Source organism: Pristiophorus japonicus, chromosome 14, assembly GCF_044704955.1.
Source record: "Pristiophorus japonicus isolate sPriJap1 chromosome 14, sPriJap1.hap1, whole genome shotgun sequence".
Classification (NCBI taxonomy): Eukaryota; Metazoa; Chordata; class Chondrichthyes; family Pristiophoridae; genus Pristiophorus; species Pristiophorus japonicus.
Genome location: NC_091990.1, coordinates 169,818,417 through 169,838,057, shown reverse-complemented (window position 1 = coordinate 169,838,057; position 19,641 = coordinate 169,818,417). Strand labels below are relative to the sequence as shown.

General features: G+C 45.8%; 1 protein-coding gene across 1 annotated transcript in view; it reads left to right on the top strand.

Annotated features, from left to right (window-relative positions):
- Positions 1-19,641, top strand: part of LOC139279656 (synaptotagmin-7-like) — a 287,107-nt gene that overhangs the window by 109,980 nt on the left and 157,486 nt on the right. Inside the window, exon 7 of the mRNA XM_070898762.1 lies at positions 190-325. Within this exon, the coding sequence (XP_070754863.1) occupies positions 190-325 (136 nt within the window). The remainder of the gene's footprint in view (positions 1-189; positions 326-19,641) is intronic.

Below are 19,641 nucleotides of genomic sequence, written 5' to 3'. Positions count from 1 at the left end.
TGAGAAAATTGAGCTTTTTTGGAGCAGGTTCGTTGGGGGAAGATTATGATCTTTTGCAGCTGTCAAAGCCTAGTTAGGCTAGGGAGAGGAAGGGAATCCAGTCTCCTTTGCCAATGGAGCAGCCCAAAGTTATCATCATGGTTACGCTGGTTCTGGAATCAGATGGTTAACTGTTGTTTCTATTTGCAGGTTACCCACTGGAAATAAGCCAACAAATACAACCCCGGTGCAAGGGCAAGGCCCTCAGGATGACTCTGACAGGAGAACAGAACCTCGCTCCTCAGTCTCAGACCTTGTGAATTCCCTCACAAGCGAGATGCTGATGGTGAGTAACCATATCTCACAACACAGTATATCAACCTAATGAAAACATAACACCCTTAAATTCCATCCTACAGCCTTGATGGAGTGCCACTGCAAGATTGAGATTCTCAAAAGAACCAGGATCTTGGTCTGCTCATATAATTGTTAATCTCTTATTGCGATCACATGGCTCCGGTTGGGGTGGATTGTAAACTGTTTTAGTATAAGGGGTGTCGCAGTTGAGGTGGGGTGGACTGGGTTGGGCTGGGTGCTCTTTGTCTTTCCGTCATTGTTCAAAGGTTTATATGTAACCTTTAGGGCTGCTGACCAAGGGCCGTGCAGCTCTTTGTCGGCTGGCGTGGACACGATGGGCCGAAATGACAGCCTCCTGCACTGTAAATAGGAGCAGCAGTAGGCCATTTGGCCCCTCGAGTCTGCACCACCATTCAATATGATCATGGCTGATCCTCTATCTCAACACCATATTCCTGCTTTTTCCCCATACCCTTTGATGCCTTTTGTTTCTAGAAATCTATCTATCTCTCCCTCTTAAATATATTCACTGACTTGGCCTCCACAGCCTTCTGTGGAAGAGAATTGCACATGAGATTGCACGTGTCAGCAAAAGTTATCTATAATATATTAAAGGTCTTGCACATAGATTGCATCACACTTATCATACTTCAGTCGTCACATCTCAGACATCCTAAATTAGTGTATTCTGACTCACCCTGAGCAATACTGTAAGAGAGCTGCTAGTATTTCATAAATATGAAACAGTTCAACTTCTGACTGCTCCCTAAACATTATTCAGTACATGAAGTTTAGACCCTTGGAGGTAAACGATAACCGTGCTATGATTAAAACTTTTAGGGGCTGATTTTCCAAACCTTTTCCCTCAAAGAACACCCATTCTATGAGTGTAAAGGTCACAAAAAAAGGGGAGTTTCCAACCCTTTCACATTTGTCCAAGATTTCTGGAGCTTGCTGGGGGCAATAGGGCTGGGGCTGCACTTGCACTAGATGTAAGCCCAATGGTAGCATGCAAATTGCATTCATAGCGAGAGGATTTGAGTATCGGAGCAGGAGGAGTCTTACTACAGTTGTACAGGGCCTTGGTGAGGCCACACCTTGAATATTGTGTACAGTTTTGGTCTCCTAATCTGAGGAAGGACATTCTTGCTATTGAGGGAGTGCAGCAAAGGTTCGCCAGACTGATTCCTGAGATGGCTGGACTGATATATGAAGAAAGACTGGACCGACTAGGCTTATATTCACTGGAATTTAGAAGAATGAGAGGAATCTCATAGAAGCATATAAAATTCTGACGGGATTGGACAGGTTAGATGCAGGAAGAATGTTCCCGATGTTAGGGAAGTCCAGAACCAGGGGTCACAGTCTAAGGGTAAGGGATAAGCCATTTAGGACCGAGATGAGGAGAAACTTCTTCACTCAGAGAATTGTTAACCTGTGGAATTCTCTACCGCAGAAAGTTGTTGAGGCCAGTTCGTTAGATATATTCAAAAGGGAGTTAGATGTGGCCCTTACAGCTAAAGGGACCAAGGGGTATGGAGAGAAAGCAGGAATGGGGTACTGAAGTTGCATGATCAGCCATGATCATATTGAATTGTGGTGCAGGCTCGAAGAGCCGAATGGCCTACTCCTGCACATATTTTCTATGTTTCTATGATAAGACAGGAGAGGACATTCTTGGCCTCCTTTTGATTGACTTGCAACCATGGGTACCCAGACACAGGGAAGCCCCAAAATGTTGGACTTGGAGGTTTTTAGGCTGCAGTAAGCCGAAGAAGAGGCCCAAAGGTGAGTTTACGAGTTTCCTTCGACTAAATAGGAGATATTCAGGCTTTTGGAATTCTTGCAGACAACCTCAAGGCTGGCAGTTGGGGAATCTGCTGCGGGGCCTCTGAGGGTTCCAACTACACCAGAACCAGTTGCCCTTTTGGCCAGATGAAGGCTATCCTAGGAGATAGGTCTATGTCAGGAATACCAACAGGCTATTTTAATGTTGCAGGGACAGCAAGTAATCAGGAAGGCAAATGGAATGTTAGCCTTTATTGCAAGGGGGATAGAGTACAAAAGCAGCGAATTCCTGCTACAACTGTACAGGGTATTGGTAAGGCCACATCTGGAGTACTGCGTACAGTTTTGATCTCCGTATTTATGGAAGGATATACTTACATTGGAGGCTGTTCAGGGAAGGTTCACTAGGTTGATTCCGGAGATGAGGGGGTTGACTTATGAGGATAGGTTGAGTAGGTTGGACCTATACTCATTGGAGTTCAGAAGAATAAGAGGTGATCTTATCGAAACACATAAGATAATGAGGAGGCTCGACAGGGTGGATGCAGAGAGGATGTTTCCACTCATAGGGGAAACGAAAACTAGGGGACATAGTCTCAGAATAAGAGGCCGCCCATTTAAAACTCAGATGAGGAGAAATTTCTTCTCTGAGGGTTGCAAATCTGTGGAATTCTCTGCCCCAGAGAGCTGTGGAGGCTGGGTCATTGAATATATTTAAGGCAGAGATAGACAGATTTTTGAGCAATAAGGGAGTTAAGGGTTATGGGGAATGGGTGGGGAAGTGGAGCTAAGTCCATGATCAGATCAGCCATGATCTTATTGAATGGCAGAGCAGGCTCAAAGAGCCAAATGGCCTACTCCTGCTCCTTTTTTCTTATGTTCTTATGGCCCAGGATCGGAAGTATTGGCACTGTGGGGCCTGGACTGGTGCAGTGCACTGGGTGTAGACGAGGGCCAGGGAAATGTCTTTACATCCAATGAATATATATAAAGTTTAAGTCAGTGCTCCAGGATTAAGGGGTGCTCTATACTCCATCTAACCCTGGTTATGCTTGAAGTGGTGAGTCAGTCTGTGTGCCATTCTCAAAGATTTGGCATCATTGTCAATTATACGAACTAGCTCTCTGCTGAGTTTTCTATCCTGTGCATGACATTTTGCTGTAATAATCAACTGTGCCCTTGGTAATATCGCTTTAAGCTGCAGTGCATCAAAGATGGTTAAGGTCAAAACATGTTGGCAGTAGAGCAGACTTAAATTAACAGCCTCGTTTCCCTTGGCACATTTAGCAGCAACCAAATTAAGAAATCATTTACCTGCACTGTACAAGCTCAGTTGAAATCCAGGACAATGGAGAATGCTAATGCACTCCTCAACCCAATACTCCTAGTTATATGTTTGAGGCACTTTTATGTTACAGAAGGGAAGCTGATGGCAAATGCACGGTTCTCTCACCTTACGCTGTGCTTTAAAATACAAATGGGTCAGTTTACGTTGTTCTCGTGGTCATGAAGACTTGCTTTTCCCTGGGTCCTGTGAGCTGCTGCCAGATTGTACTTCTGGCTGGTGATAATATATGCCAGGGCTAAGTGGGATTGTAAATGAGGAAGACCAGTGCCACATGGTCCTATAGCACTGCTTTCCTCAAACCAGAGGTGAAGCACAGAAGGGTCTTTAATTTAATAATGGTTTATCACCTTTTTATGGTTCTTCAAAATCTTATCTGCTGTACATACTATCTATATTTATATGTACACTGTCTATATTTATACAGTTGTGTATAATTTAACTATGTATGTACCATTTAAGAACAAACTGCAGTCTATTCCTGTTAATTCAAAGTTCTTTTTACATTTTTAAAAATGGCATTATCCAATAATTTGAATTAAGCAACACACATGTGATGGAAATTGAATTATCAAATAATTTGAATTAAAAGGAGTAAACTGTATTGAATAACAGAGACTTGCCTTGGTTCCCTAATCTTAGCTAAATGGATCTTTCAACATACGATCCAAAATGTTCTATTTTTCAGTTTACTATTATCTTTACAACCTGATTTGGGGATGAAGATGCAGATAACTCATGCACTGTCAGAATTTGGGCTTTATGACTAGATATTTTCTCAAGTTCAGAGTCTCTGACCACTCCTGAAAGCAAATCCAATGCAATCTGGAACGTGCCTTGATCTGACAGTATCTGGGTAAACGACAGTGAGACTAGGAAATCACAGTTTTTAAGTAAAACAAGTAATCATCATAAGCAGTCCCTCGGAATCGAAGAAGACTTGCTTCCACTCTAAAAATGAGCCCTTAGGTAACTGAACAGTCCAATACATAGAAACATAGAAAATAGGTGCAGGAGTAGGCCATTCGGCCCTTCTAGCCTGCACTGCCATTCAATGAGTTCATGGCTGAACATTCAACTTCAGTACCCCATTCCTGCTTTCTCGCCATACCCCTTGATCCCCCTAGTAGTAAGGACCTCATCTAACTCCTTTTTGAATATATTTAGTGAATTGGCCTCAACAACTTTCTGTGTTAGAGAATTCCACAGGTTCACCACTCTCTGGGTGAAGAAGTTCCTCCGCATCTCGGTCCTAAATGGCTTACCCCTTATCCTTAGACTGTGACCTCTGGTTCTGGACTTCCCCAACATTGGGAACATTCTTCCTGCATCTAACCTGTCTAACTACGAGAACCACAGTCCCTGTGACAGGAGGGACAGATAGTCATGAGGGAAAGGGTGGGTGGGACTGGTTTGCCGCACGCTCTTTCCGCTGCCTGCGCTTGTTTTCTGCATGCTCTCGGCGATGACATTCGAGGGGCTCAGTGCCCTCCCGAATGCATTTCCTCCAGCTAGGCCAGTCTTTGGCCAGGGACTCCCAGACTCAATGGGGATGTTGCACTTCATCAGGGAGGTTTTGAGGTTGTTCTTGAAACATTTCCTCTGCCCACCTTTGGCTCATTTGCCGTGAAGGAGTTCCGAGTAGAGCGCTTGCTTTTGGAGTCTCGTGGCTTGGATGCGAACTATGTGGCCTGCCCAGAGGAGCTGATCAAGTGTGGTCAGTGCTTCAATGCTGGGGATGTTGGCCTGGTCGAGGACGCTAATGTTGATGCGCCTGTCCTCCCAGGGGATTTGCAGGATCTTGCGGAGACATCGTTGGTGGTATTTCTGTACATGGTCCATGTCTCTGAGCCATACAGGAGAGCGGGTATTACTACAGCCCTGTAGACCATGACCAAATCTGCCACCAAATAAGTAAATGAACAGTCTGATTGACAGGATATGACTAGTGGTGTTCCCCAGGGATCTGTGCTGAGGCCTCAGCTCAGCAACCATAAATATTAATGATTTGGATGAAGGGATATAGAGAGTTGTATTTCTTATGTTTGCAGATGACATTAAGTTGGGTGGCACAATACGCTGTGTGAATGGGAACGGGAAGTTACAAAGGGACAAAGTGAGTGGGCAAAACTATGGCACATTGAGTTCAATGTGGGCAGTTTGGATCTGAGAAAAACAATTCAGAATATTTTCCTAATGGTGAGAAACTAGGAACTGTGGAAGAACAAAGAGATTTAGTTGTCCATGTACACATGTCATTGAAAGCTGGTGCACAGGTACAAAAATGAATCAAAGGTTACTGGGATGCTGGCCTTTCGCTCAAGAGTACTGGAATACAAAAGTGAGGAAGTGATGCTTCAATTGTACAGAACCTTGGTTAGGCCCCATCCGGAGTGCTGGGTTCAGTTTTGGGCATTGAACTTCAGGAAAGATATATTGACTTTGGAAAGAGTACAGTGCAGATTTACCAGAATTATACCAGTGTTTAAAAGGATTAAATTATGAGGACTGGTTGTATAAACTTGGTTTATATTTCCTTGTGTTTAGAAGGTTGAGTGGTGATTTAATTGAGGTTTTCAAATAATTAAGGAATTGATAGGGTAGATACAGTGAAACTATTGACTTTGTTGGGGAATCCAGAACAAAATTAGAGCTAGGCCATTTAGAAGTGAAATCAGGAAGCACTTTTTCACACACAATAGTGGAAATCTGGACCTCAACTCTTAAAAGGCTATGGATGATAGCTACCATTTAAATTCTCTCTTAGCATCAACTTTAAAATAGCTAGTTATAATGGGCCCAAGTTTCTGCCCCCTGTATAAACGGCGCACCTCCATGAGTTGCGCCGACTTTCTAGAATAAAAAGGGCGCCGAAAAGTTACTTTCTAATTCTCCGAGCTCCTCAGGACGTCTTCAGCCTCGGCGCAGCGCAGCAGAAGGGGTGGGTGGGTGGCGGAGCCAGGTCCCAGAGTTGAAAACAGTGCCGGGACCTCTGCACATGCGTGCTAGAGTGTGCGCGCACGTGCAGTAGCTCCTCGCAGCACGGCGCTCTGCAGGCTGAGTGGGAGGGGCCTGATGAGTGAGCACTTAACTTGTTCGGTATCGCAATCCAGGCCACTGAAAAACCATGAGCTGCTTCTCGTCGTCTGAAAATCAGTCTGATGCTTTTATTATACGACGATTGACTGATCGCTGGTACAATACTAGTGCAGGTGGGTGCAAGACTATTGCAGAACTGCGCCGTGCTGTGCAAAAAGAAATAAAATAGCTTTATCAAAAACTTAACATAATAGGGGTAAGTGGGGGAAAACCTAAAAAGTCCTATTCTTTGTACAAGTACCATGAAATACTGTTACCTCCGGCACTCTTCAAATTGAACATTTGTTTTAAAACTTTAGACAATAAATGCCTCTTTTCACGAAAAATCTAAGGCTTTTGCTCATCACCAACAAATGTTAAATGACACCGACATGTCCAAAAGATGTAAAATCTCCAGGATCGTTCCCCAAAGCTGTGAACATAATCTTTTTACTGCTACTCATCACCAAACATCACGATGTTAAATTGATGCTATTGGCTAAAAAACAAAACTCACCTCATTGATTACAAAACTCCAATTAAGTTTTAACAATCAAAATATAGGGTTTTTTTGCTTCATGTGACTGGCCACTGTTAGCTGATTTCTCCCCATTCTCTCTTGTTCTCCCCCCACCCCCCAACCCTCTACTTTTATTCACAAATTTGCATGGTAACTAAATCATAGTTCACTGCATGAAATAAAGAAGCAAAGCAAATAGAATTTTTGATTCATGAGCAACTATCGTGCAAAGGCTCTACGATTGAAAGGGCTTAAGTGTACCATCCTTTGTAGGGAGGAAGGAAAGATTTGGAATACAGTATCAGTTACTTGACCATTTTTAATCGATGACATCAAAATCATATGCAAGAACAGACAGCATTTTCTCTTTTAAAAGATTCTTGTAGAATCACCTGCAAAAATATAGCTAAGTAATCGAAGCACGCCGGCCCGAGCCCTGGCCAAATGGGCGCAGTCATCAGCAGCCTGCTGCCACATTCAGGCTTCCCGCCCCCCACCGCGTTCAGCCTCCGTTTACACCCCCTCCCCACCGCCATCAGCCTCACCCCCCCCTCCCCTCCGTGTTCAGCCTCCGTTCACACCCCCTCCCCACCCCCCCCCTCCGTGTTCAGCCTCTGTTCACACCCCCTCCCCACCCCCCCTCCCCTCCCCCTCCCCTCCGCGTTTAGCCTCCGTTCACCCCCCCCCCTCTCCATTCCCCCGCGTTGAGGTACATAGTGAAGTGTATGTTGATCATTACTTTATACTGTATACTAGTAACATAAGAACATGAGTCGGCCATTCAGTCTTTGTTCCTAGTACACAGTATAAAATAGTGAGCGTACCTCAATGCATAAAATAACTAGCTACCATTTAAATTCTCTCTTGGCATCGACTTTAAAACAGAAGTTTACTTACTAACTGTTGCTTCAATCTGGCTTAGCGTCCCTGTTAGGTAGCACAAACTTAAAACACAGAATCCTTCCACAGCTGTCTTGAGTCCTGAAAGTTGACATATTTGATGCTTTCGTGCTTTTCAGACCGGGAGGCCACTTTTGGGCGTTTGCTCGTCGTCTTGATGACATTAGCTGGCAAGTTCTCGGTGAACTAGAACACACAGGGAGGCCACGTGTAGGTTGCCATCAGCTCCCCAACATGGGAGTGACTCTTGGGTTGAAAGATCATCATCATAGGCAGTCCCTCGAATCAAGGATGACTTGCTTCCACGTCAAAAAGTTCACAGGTGTTTCAATGAAGAACCTAATATTCCAGATCCCAAACTAAATCTTGAAGGGTGGAAGATGCCTGTGCGTGGATTTTTTAAACATATGGTGGCCGTTGCACACCAGCCACTACACGGGCTTGACAGAGCTAGGTCTTGGGCCAATGGCAAGGATTAACCAAGACCACTGGAGACCAGCTCTGCTGCACGGACCTAGCGCACGCACATATCGCAATGCTACCCCTGGGCCCTCGCCTCTTCTGGGCCCCGAACTCTCACCTCTCCTGGGCCCCGATCACGCCTCTACAATCTCTCGCCGCTCCTTCGCCCCGACCTCTCTGCTCCTGCTGTACCTGCCCACGCTCCAATCACCAACCAGGATCTTGGTGATGGCACTCTTCACTGCCGTTGCTCTCCTGCTCCTTCCGCTCCCTGGCCTGATCCGATGGTGCTCACAGGCCGGGGACTGCACAGACTGCTGGGCCATATCAAGTAATCAAGTATCAAAAGATATCAAGTAATTGATAGGTGGTGAATGACTATTAAGTTAATTTAATTATGAAAGCTGTGGCTTTCTGTTGCTTTTTTTTATTAGTTTAACTTCAAAAGGGTATGAAGTGCCTTTCTGTTTGTAGGCTGTTAACCGAACCTGAAAGTAACTCTTAGGTTAACAGCCGACAAACCTCTTTTGAAGCTATACTGATGATAAAGGCAATAGTCAGCCACATCTTTCTTAATGAAATTAACTTCAAAGCCTATCAATTACTTGGTATCTTTCTCAGCCCAAATACAATTGCCAATTCCAATGAACTATGGAGATCTCAGCCTGACTGTCTATAATCAAAGTGTCAATCTGAATTCATTGAACAGAACAATACCAAAACAGCATTGTGTCACAAAGTACTTCTAAGGAACAGTGCATCTGAAGTGACACCTTTTGCATATTCAACTATAATATATATTGCTACATGTTGCATCATCATCATAGGCAGTCCCTCGAAATGAGGATGACTTGTCTCCATGCCAAAAAAAGATGAGTTCACAGGTGTTTCAATGAAGGACCTAATATTCCAGGTCCAGAACTACATCCTGAAGGGTGGAAGATGCCTGTGCATGGATTTTTTAATGTGTGGTGGCCGTTGCACACCAGCCACCACACGGGCTCCGCTGGGCAGGCCACATTGTCAGCAAGCCAGACACGAGACTTCCAAAGCAAGCACTCTACTCGGAACTCCTTAACGGCAAACAAGCCAGAGGTGGGCAGAGGAAACATTACAAGGACACCCTCAAAGCCTCCCTGATAAAGTGCAACATCCCCACCGACACCTGGGAGTCCCTGGCCAAAGACCACCCTAAGTGGAGGAAATGCATCCGGGAGGGCGCTGAGTACCTGAGTCTCATCACTGAGAGCATGCAGAAACCAAGCGCAGTCAGCGGAAAGAGCGTACGGCAAACCTGTCTCACCCTCCCTTTCCCTCAATGACAATCTGTCCCACCTATGACAGGGACTGTGGTTCTCGTATTGGACTGTTCAGTCACCTAAGGACTCATTTTAAGAGTGGAAGCAAGTCTTCCTTGATTCCGAGGGACTGCCTGTGATGATAGCCATGTGTGATCCAGTGGACATCGAAATGACTAAGAAAGCAATAAGGAAAGATAGATTATGAAAGTAAACTTGCGCAAAACATAAAAACAGATAGTAAAAGCTTTTACCAATATATAAAATGGAAAAGAGTGACTAAAATAAATGTTGGTCCCTTAGAAGATGAGAAGGGGGATTTAATAATGGGAAATATGGAAATGGCTTAGAAGTTAAACAATTATTTTGCTTCGGTCTTCAGAGTGGAAGACACAAAAACCATGCAAAAATTGCTGATCACGGGAATGTGGGAAGGGTGGACCTTGAGACAATCACTATCACTAGTGAGGTAGTGCTGGACAGGCTAATGGGGCTCAAGTCCCCTGGTCCTGATGAAATGCATCCCAGGGTATTAAAGGAGATGGCAGAAGTTATAGCTGATGCATTCGTTATAATCTACCAAAATTCTCTGGACTCTGGGGAGGTACCATCGGATTGGAAAACAGCTAATGTAATACCGCTGTTTAAAAAAGGGGGCAGACAAAAGGCAGGTAACTATAGGCCGGTTAGTTTAACATCTGTAGTGGGGAAATGCTTGAAGCTATCATTAAGGAAGAAATAGCGGGACATCTAGATAGGAATAGTGAAATCAAGCAGACGCAACATGGATTCATGAAGGGGAAATCATGTTTAACTAATTTACTGGAATTCTTTGAGGATATAACGAGCATGGTGGATAGAAGTGTACCGATGGATGTGGTGTATTTAGATTTCCAAAAGGCATTCGATAAGGTGCCACACAAAAGGTTACTGCAGAAGATAAAGGTACGCGGAGTCAGAGGAAATGTATTAGCATGGATAGAGAATTGGCTGGCTAACAGAAAGCAGAGAGTCGGGATAAATGGGTCCTTTTCGGGTTGGAAATCGGTGGTTAGTGGTGTGCCACAGGGATCGGTGCTGGGACCACAACTGTTTACAATATACATAGATGACCTGGAAGAGGGGACAGAATGTAGTGTAACAAAATTTGCAGATGACACAAAGATTAGTGGGAAAGCGGGTTGTGTAGAGGACCCAGAGAGGCTGCAAAGAGATTTAGATAGGTTAAGCGAATGGGCTAAGGTTTGGCAGATGGAATACAATGTCGGAAAATGTGAGGTCATCCACCTTGGAAAAAAAAACAGTAAAAGGGAATATTATTTGAATGGGGAGAAATTACAACATGCTGCGGTGCAGAGGGACCTGGGGGTTCTTGTGCATGAATCCCAAAAAGTTAGTTTGCAGGTGCAGCAGGTAATCAGGAAGGCGAATGGAATGCTAACCTTCATTGCAAGAGGAATGGAGTACAAAAGCAGGGAGGTCCTGCTGCAACTGTACAGGGTATTGGTGAGGCTGCACCTGGAGTACTGCGTGCAGTTCTGGTCACCTTACTTAAGGAAGGATATACTAGCTTTGGAAAGGGTACAGAGACGATTCACTAGGCTGATTCCGGAGATGAGGGGGTTACCTTATAATGATAGATTGAGTAGACTGGGTCTTTACTCGTTGGAGTTCAGAAGGATGAGGGGTGATCTTATAGAAACATTTAAAATAATGAAAGGGATAGACAGGATGGAGGTAGAGAGTTTGTTTCCACTGGTCGGGGAGACTAGAACTAGGGGGCACAGCCTCAAAATACGGGGGAGCCAATTTAAAACCGAGTTGAGAAGGAATTTCTTCTCCCAGAGGGTTGTGAATCTGTGGAATTCTCTGCCCAAGGAAGCAGTTAAGGCTAGCTCATTGAATGTATTCAAATCAGAGATAGATAGATTTTTAACCAATAAGGGAATTCAGGGTTACGGGGAGCGGGGCGGGTAAGTGGAGCTGAATCCACGGCCAGATCAGCCATGATCTTGTTGAATGGCGGAGCAGGCTCGAGGGGCTAGATGGCCTACTCCTGTTCCTAATTCTTATGTTCTTATGTACATAGCCTCTGTATCTCCATTCTCTCCTCATCACAATACTTTTCTCTCCCTACCAGCACACTGGTGAATCCATACTGCATATTTTCTATGACTATAATGCGCTTTCTATAATCGGATGCTGAAAACTCTATACAGTTCTCTAACAATGGCCGAGCCAATGTTTTGTACATATTTAAGCTTGTTCTTTACTATTGTAATCTATGTTCCTATTTAGAAAACCCCAAATGCTGTATGCCATTTTATAAAGCTTTTATATGGGAATTATGTATCTTCACCTCTCGGATTCTGTGTTCATTTACATCTTTCATTATCTTTCCTTTGAGATTTTATGTCACTTGAGGGGAAAGGAGTGGTAACTGCTACCAACTCCTGATTTGGGAATTTATGATCATAATTCAGTTAGATTTAGAATAGTTATGGAAAAGGGCAAATATAGACCAGGAATAAAAGTTCTCAATTGGGGGAAAGCCAATTTTACCAAGCTGAGATGTGATTTAGCCAAAGTGGACTGGAAACAGCTACTTGAAGGTAAACCAGTGTCAGAGTAGTGGGAGGCATTCAAGGAGGAGATCCTGAGGGTTCAGAGCAAGTATGTTCCTTTAAAGACAAAGGGTGGGACTAACAAATCTAGAGCCCCTGGGATGTCAAGGGGCATACAGGGTAGGATAAAGAAAAAAAGGGAGGCATATGACAGATACCGAGGGCTCAATACTGCAGAATCCCTCGAAGTATAGAAAGTGCAGGGATGAAATTAAAAAGGAAATTAGGAAAGTAAAGAGAGAGCGCAAACAAATTTGGGCCAGTAAAATCAAGGAAAACCCAAATATGTTTTATAAATACATTAAGAGCAAGAGGATAACTAAAGAAAGAGTAGGGCCTATTGGAGATCATAAAGGTAATCTGTGTGTGGAGGCGGAAGATGTGGGTATGGTTCTGAATGAACAATTTGCACTGTTTTCACAAAAGAGAGGGGCGATGCAGACATTGTAATCAGGGAGGAGGAGTGTGAAATATTAGATGAAATAAACATAGTGAGAGAGAAAGTATTAAGAAGTTTAGCAGCTTTGAAAGTAGATAAATCCCCAGGCCTGTATGAAATGTATTCAGGCTGCTAAGAAAAGCAAAAGAGGAAATAGCAGAGGCTCTGACCATCATTTTCCAATCCTCACTTGCTACAGGTGTGGTGCTGGAGCACTGGGGAACTCCTAAAGTTGTTCCGTTGTTTAAAAAGGGAGAAAGGGATAGACCGAGTAATTACAGGCCAGTCAGCCTAACCTCGGTGGTGGGAAAATTATTGGAAAAACTCCTGAGGGACAGGATAAATCTTTATTTAGAAAGACACAGATTAATCAGTCAGCATGGATTTGTTAAGAGTGGTCTGACTAACTTGATTGAATTTTTTGAGGAGGAAACAAGGAGGATCGATGAGTGTAGTGCATTTGATGTAGTGTATCTGGATTTTAGCAAGGCTTTTGATCAAGTCCCACATGACAGACTGGTCACAAAAGTAAAAGCCCATGGGATCCAGGGCAAAGTGGCAAGTTGGATCCAAAATTGGTTCAGAGGCAGGAAGCAAAGGGTAATGGCTGATGGGTGTTTTTGTGACTGGAAGGCTGTATCCAGTGGGGTTCCACAGGGCTCAGTACTAAGTCCCTTGTTTTTTGTGATGTATATCAATGATTTAGACTTGAATGCAGAGGATATGATTAAGAAGTTTGCAGATGATACAAAAATTGGCTGTGTGGTTGATAATGAAGAAGAAAGCTGGAGTCTGCAGGAAGATATCAATGTACTGGTCAGGTAGGCAGAACAGTGGCAAATGGAATTCAATCCTGAGAAGTGTGAGGTAATGCATTTGGGGAGGGCTAACAAGGCAAGGGAATACACATTAAATGGTAGGACGCTGAGAATTGTAGAGGAACAAAGGGACCTTGGAGTGCAGGTCCATAGATCCCTGAAGGTAGCAGGCCAGGTAGATAAGATGATTAAGAAGGCATACAGAATACTTGCCTTTATTAACCGGGGCATAGAATACAAGAGCAGGGAGGTCATGCTTGAACTGTATAAAACACTAGCTAGGCCACAGCTAGAGTACTGTGTGCAGTTCTGCTCACCACATTACAGGAAAGATGTGATTGCACTAGAGAGGGTACAGAGGAGATTTACGAGGATGTTGCCTGAACTGGAGAATTTTAACTATGAGGAAAGATTGGTTAGGCTGGGTTTGTTTTCTTTGGAACAGAGGAGGCTGAGGGGAAGTGTATAAAAATGTATGAGGGGCCTGGATAGAATGGATAAGAAGGACCTATTCCTCTTAGCAGAGGGGTCAACAACCAGGGGGTATAGATTTAAAGTAATTGATAGGAAGTTTAGAGGGGATTTGAGGGGAAATTTCTTCACCCAGAGGGTGGTGGGGATCTGGAATTCACTGCCTGAAAGGGTGGTAGAGGCAGAAACCCTCATCACATTTAAAAAGTACTTGGATATGAACTTGAAGTGCTGTAACCTACAGGGCTACAGACCAAGAGCTGGAAATTGGGATTAGGCTGGGTAGCTCTTTGTCGGCCTGCGTGGATACGATGGGTCAAAATGGCCGCCTCCTGTGCTGTAAATTTTTATAATTTGCAGATTTTAATTGAGGTCTACTGCCAGGATTGAAAATAGGATCTTACGTGAGACTATAACTAATCTCTGAGAGATAACCTTTAACAAAAATTAAAACTCAAACTGTTGTTTTTTACAGTGAGATTAAAGTATGAAATCACATTGCCAAAACAAGACAAGTATATTCTTATAAAAAGAACAGTAACCTCTACAATCACTCTGTGCCACCATCATCTTGCATCGAGTCTACGGCGTAGAAACAGGGCCTTTAGACCAACTGGTCTATGCTACCGTTTATGCTCTGCACGAGCCTCCTATCAACATATCCTTCTATTCCTTTCTCCTTCATGTGCTTATCTAGCATCACCTTAAATTCATCTATGCCATTCACATCAATTACCCATCGTGGTAGCGAGTTCCATATTCGTATCGCTGTTTGCGTAAAAAAAGTTTATGCTGAATTCCCAATTGGATTTATTGGTGGACATGTTTATTTGTACTGTAAAAATGGCCACCCTTGTCTCTAATTGGTCTCCTTGGAGGATAAGCTATGCCCTGAAGCTTCTCTGGAATGTGTAACTGGAACCGCCCAGCCCAAGTTCTCACTGACTTCGCAAATTGTAACTTGATCCAATTTTGACTTCCAGAAGCCACAGAGGATAGATCTCCCCAGAAGCCACCAAGTGCCAGCCAAAGTCCCTTACACCACCACAAGTGCATGATCCCCCTCCCCCCGTCATAGATGGGGCATTGTGTGCGGCTTATTAACAGGTTTATTGGGTATGAAGTGAATAGTGACAGTGTCGTGACTTCTGGATTGGAACAAACTCCCTCCAATCTCACCCGACCCCCCCCCCCCCGTTTCACTCTCTTTCTCCCCCCCCCCCCCCCCACCTCTCCCTATTCGCCCCCCACCGGCTCTCTTTCTTTCCCTACCCCCCAAGCTCTCTCTCTCTCTCTCTCTCCCCCCAGACACGCGCTCTCTCCCCCCGCTTCCCCCCAAGCGCGCTCTGTCTCTCTCGCTATCTATCTCTCTCTCTCTCCCCCCACCCCAGCTTTCTCTCTCCCCCAAGCTCACTGTCTCTCTCCCCTCCAGGCTCTCTCCTCCCTGACCCCACCCCCCCCCCCACCTCCACTCCAAGCGCGCTCTCTCTCTCTCTCTCTCTCTCTCTCTCTTCCCTCCCTCAACCTCTGTCTGCACCCCCCAGCTTTCTCTCTCCCCGTCTCTCTCTCCCCCCCTCCCAGCACTCTCATCCGCCCCCCGCAAAGCACTCTGTCTTCTCCCCCGCGCCCCCCCCCAAGCTCTCTCTTCTCTTTCTACCTGCCCCCCCCCCCCAAGCTCTCTCTGCCCTCCCCACCCCACCACCCCACCCCCGCAGATCTCCCTCTCCCCCCCCCCCCCCGCCCCAAGCTCACTCTCTTTTCCCAGTCTTTCTCCACACCCCCCCCCCCCATGCTCTCTCTCCACTTCAGCTCTCTCTCTTTCCCTCCCCCCAGGCTCTGTCTCTCTCTCTCTCCCTCCCCCCAGGCTCTGTCTCTCTCTACCCCCCTACCAGCCCCCCTGGCAAGTGCTTTCCCTCTCGCTCTCTTTCCCCCCCCCCAAACACACACTCTCTCCCCCAAACTCCTTCTCTCTCCCCAAAGCAATCCCACTCTCCCCTCCAGACTCTCTTGCTCTCTCACACCCCCTCCCCCCCACCAAGCTCGCTCTCTCTCTTCCCTCGCCCCCCAAGCTCATGCTCTCTCCACCCACCCCCCGCGACCCCCACCCCCCCACCAAGCTCACTCTCTCTCCCCTCCAGGCTCTCTCTCTCTCTCTCTCTCTCTCTTTCTCTTTCCCCCCCGCCCCCCAGGCGCGCTCTCTCCCATTCACCCATGCTCTCTCTCCCTCCCACCCCCAAGCTCTCTCTTTCTCCGCCACCCCCAGGCTCTCTCTCACTCCCCACCGCACCCCACCCTTCCCTCTGCCGACCACCATGGCTCAACTCTCTCTCCACCCCGGTCGCTCGCAGAGGATCAGAAGGCCTGGTCAGCAGTCGTTCGGAGGCTCGGGAATGTGGCAGGCCCTACTTACGGTTTGAGGGCCGCATTTCCGGTTCAGGCGAGAGGCATTGGGGCGGAGTCTCGACATGCGCAGAAGGACAGAAAAAGTTCAGTACAAATAGTCAATCCCTTTATTGGGGACTATCTTATAATGATGGCCCCTAGTTTTGGTCTCCCCCACAACTGGAAATATCTTCTCTACATCTACCCTATCAAAGCCTTTCGTAATCTTAAAGACCTCTATCGGGTCGCCCTTCAGTCTTCTCTTTTCTCGAGAAAGGAACCCCAGCTGGTTCAGCCTTTCCTGATGTTTCTATCCTTTCAGTTCTGGTCATTATCATCATCATAGGCAGTCCCTCAGAATCGAGGAAGACTTGCTTCCACTCTTAAAATGAGTCCTTAAGTGGCTGAACAGTCCAATACGAGAACCACAGTCCCTGTCACAGGTGGGACAGATAGTCGTTGAGGGAAGGGGTGGGTGGGACTGGTTTGCCGCACGCTTTTTCCGCTGCCTGCGCTTGATCTCTGCATGCTCTCGGCGACGAGACTCGAGGTGCTCAGTGCCCTCCCGGATGCACTTCCTCCACTTAGGGCGGTCTTTGGCCAGGGACTCCCAGGTGTCAGTGGGAATGTTGCACTTTATCAGGGAGGCTTTGAGGGTGTCCTTGTAACGTTTCCTCTGCCCACCTTCGGCTCGTTTGCCATGAAGGAGTTCCGAGTAGAGCGCTTGCTTTGGGAGTCTCGTGTCTGGCATGCGGACAATGTGGCCCACCCAGCGGAGCTGATCAAGTGTGGTCAGTGCTTCAATGCTGGGGTTGTTGGCCTGGTCGAGGACACTAATCTGGTCGAGGATCCTACAAATCAGTTCTGGTATCAACCTTGTGAATTTTTTTTGCACTTTCTCCAGTACCTCTACATCCTGTTTATAATATGGGGACCAGAACTATGCACAGTACTCCCCAGTGTGATCTAACCAAGGTTTGATATAAATTCAACATCACTTCTCTGCTTTAAATGCTCTCCCTCTAGAAATGAAGCACAGTGCTTGGGTTGCATTTTGCCCGTATTAATCTGTGTCGGCACTTTGTGATTTGTATATCTGAATTTACATTTTGAGCCTGTACAGCTTCTAAGCTAAACTATTCTGTTTTATATAGTCACGAAGTGCTGTATCATGTTAAAATAAAAAACCCAGAGTTTATTCTATTTAGCAGTGAACAAAGACTCCCAAACTCACTTAAAATTTAAATGTGTTGCATGTAAATGAATGTGGTTACAGGGACACTGTAGTGTCACACATAAATTGAAGTGCTACAGGCACATTCTATTGAGTCAGGTATTAAATGCTTGAAGGAAAATAGAAAATGTAATGTATTATTTGGCCACCACTAGCCAAGGGAAAAATTCCATTGTAAGGACAGGATCATCCAGCTGTCTATTTTACAAGATTTGTTTGCAAATCCTCATCATCATAGGCAGTCCCTCATATCGAGGATGACTTGCTTCCACGCCAAAAAGGGACGAGTTGACAGGTGTTTCAATGAAGGACCTAATATTCCAGGTCCTGAACTACATCTTGAAGGGTGGAAGATGCCTGTGAGTGGGGTTTTTTTAACGTGTGATGGCCATTGCACACCAGCCACCACATGGGCTTGACAGAGCTAGGTCTTGGTCCAGTGGCAGGGGTTAACCAAGACTACTGGAGACCAGCTCTGCTGCACGGACCTAGTGCGCACACATAGCGCAGTGTGGGCTGGCCCGTGCTGCCCCTGGCCCCGAACTCACGCCTCTCCTGGGCCCCAATCACGTCCCTCTACAGTCTCTCGACACTCCTTCGCCCCGACCTCGCTGCTCCTGCTGTACCTGCCCACGCTCCAATCACCAACCTGGACCTTGATGACATCACTCTTCGCTGCTGTCGCCCTCCTGCACCAGCTCACGCTGCTCCCTGGAGTAGTACACCGCCACGCTGCTCCCGGGCTGCTCGTCGCTCCTTTTATGGCCCTGGCCTGCCACTGGTGTTCTCCTAAATCCTGCAAACCATACAACACATTAATTAATCTGGTTGTTATATGTTGTCATAGTGCTGCTTCTGATAATAATTATATTTAAAGATTATGGCCCAAAACCAGCATCGCATTCTGAAAGGACCCGCAAGTTCCAGGTTTCCGCGGTATCTGTCGCGGTTTGCCGCGACCGATCTACAGAACCGACGGAGAAATCAAAAGCAAAATACTACAGATGCCGAAAATCTGAAATAAAAACAGAAAATGCTGGAAATACTCAGCAGGTCAGGCAGCATCTGTGGAGAGAGAAACAGAGTTAATGTTTCAAGACTGAGAAACCACTTCCACCGGCAGAGAGTAAGGCTAAATGCCCACAAAATTCTTACAGCTGGTAGAAGCAGGCATAGGGCCTGCTTTCACCAGCGTGAGAGTTAATATAAATGTTAAATTAAAAAGCGTTTTAAAAATAATGCAGAAACACATTACTTTATGCAAATTTTGGCCCGGATTAAAATGCTTAAAATTATTTTTCCAAAAATTAAATTTTTATTGTATTTGCTGTATTGAAGAGACTTCTAAGTAAATTTGAAAATGAGAACATTTATTTTTATTAGAATTGTGTAAATTGTTTAATTATTTGGGGATTCCATTGCATGCCATTAGGGGATTCCATTTGGAAATTACTGTAATGGAATATTTCTTTCTCACTGGAAGACCTGGCCCACATGATCCCAGGGATGTTTCAGGACCGCCTGTGTCCCAGGGATTCGTGGGCCTTTATGCAGACGTACGCCGGCTGGCCCAGGTCCCGAACTCTGTAGAGTCAGGAGGTAAGTTCGGAAATAATTCGCGGGCCAGAGGTGCAATCCGAAGGTACGCTTCCAACTGCAAATTCAGGCCAATAATATTTTTATTGGGCCCAAGGTTCGGGCCGCGCCTAGAACGGCGCAGCCCCGACCTGGACGCCCGTTTTTCGCGCCACAAAGTGCGCCTAAAAAAAAGTTCCAGATTCTCCGGCTCCCTGCTGGTCCTCTGGAGTCAGGCGCGGCGCAGCATGAACTGTAGGGGCCGGAGCTAGGTCCCTGCGCTGAAAACAGTGCCGGGACCTCTGCACATGCGCGCTACAGTGGGCGCGCATGTGCAGTAGCTCCAGGCGCCCAAAACTGTGTGGGAGGGG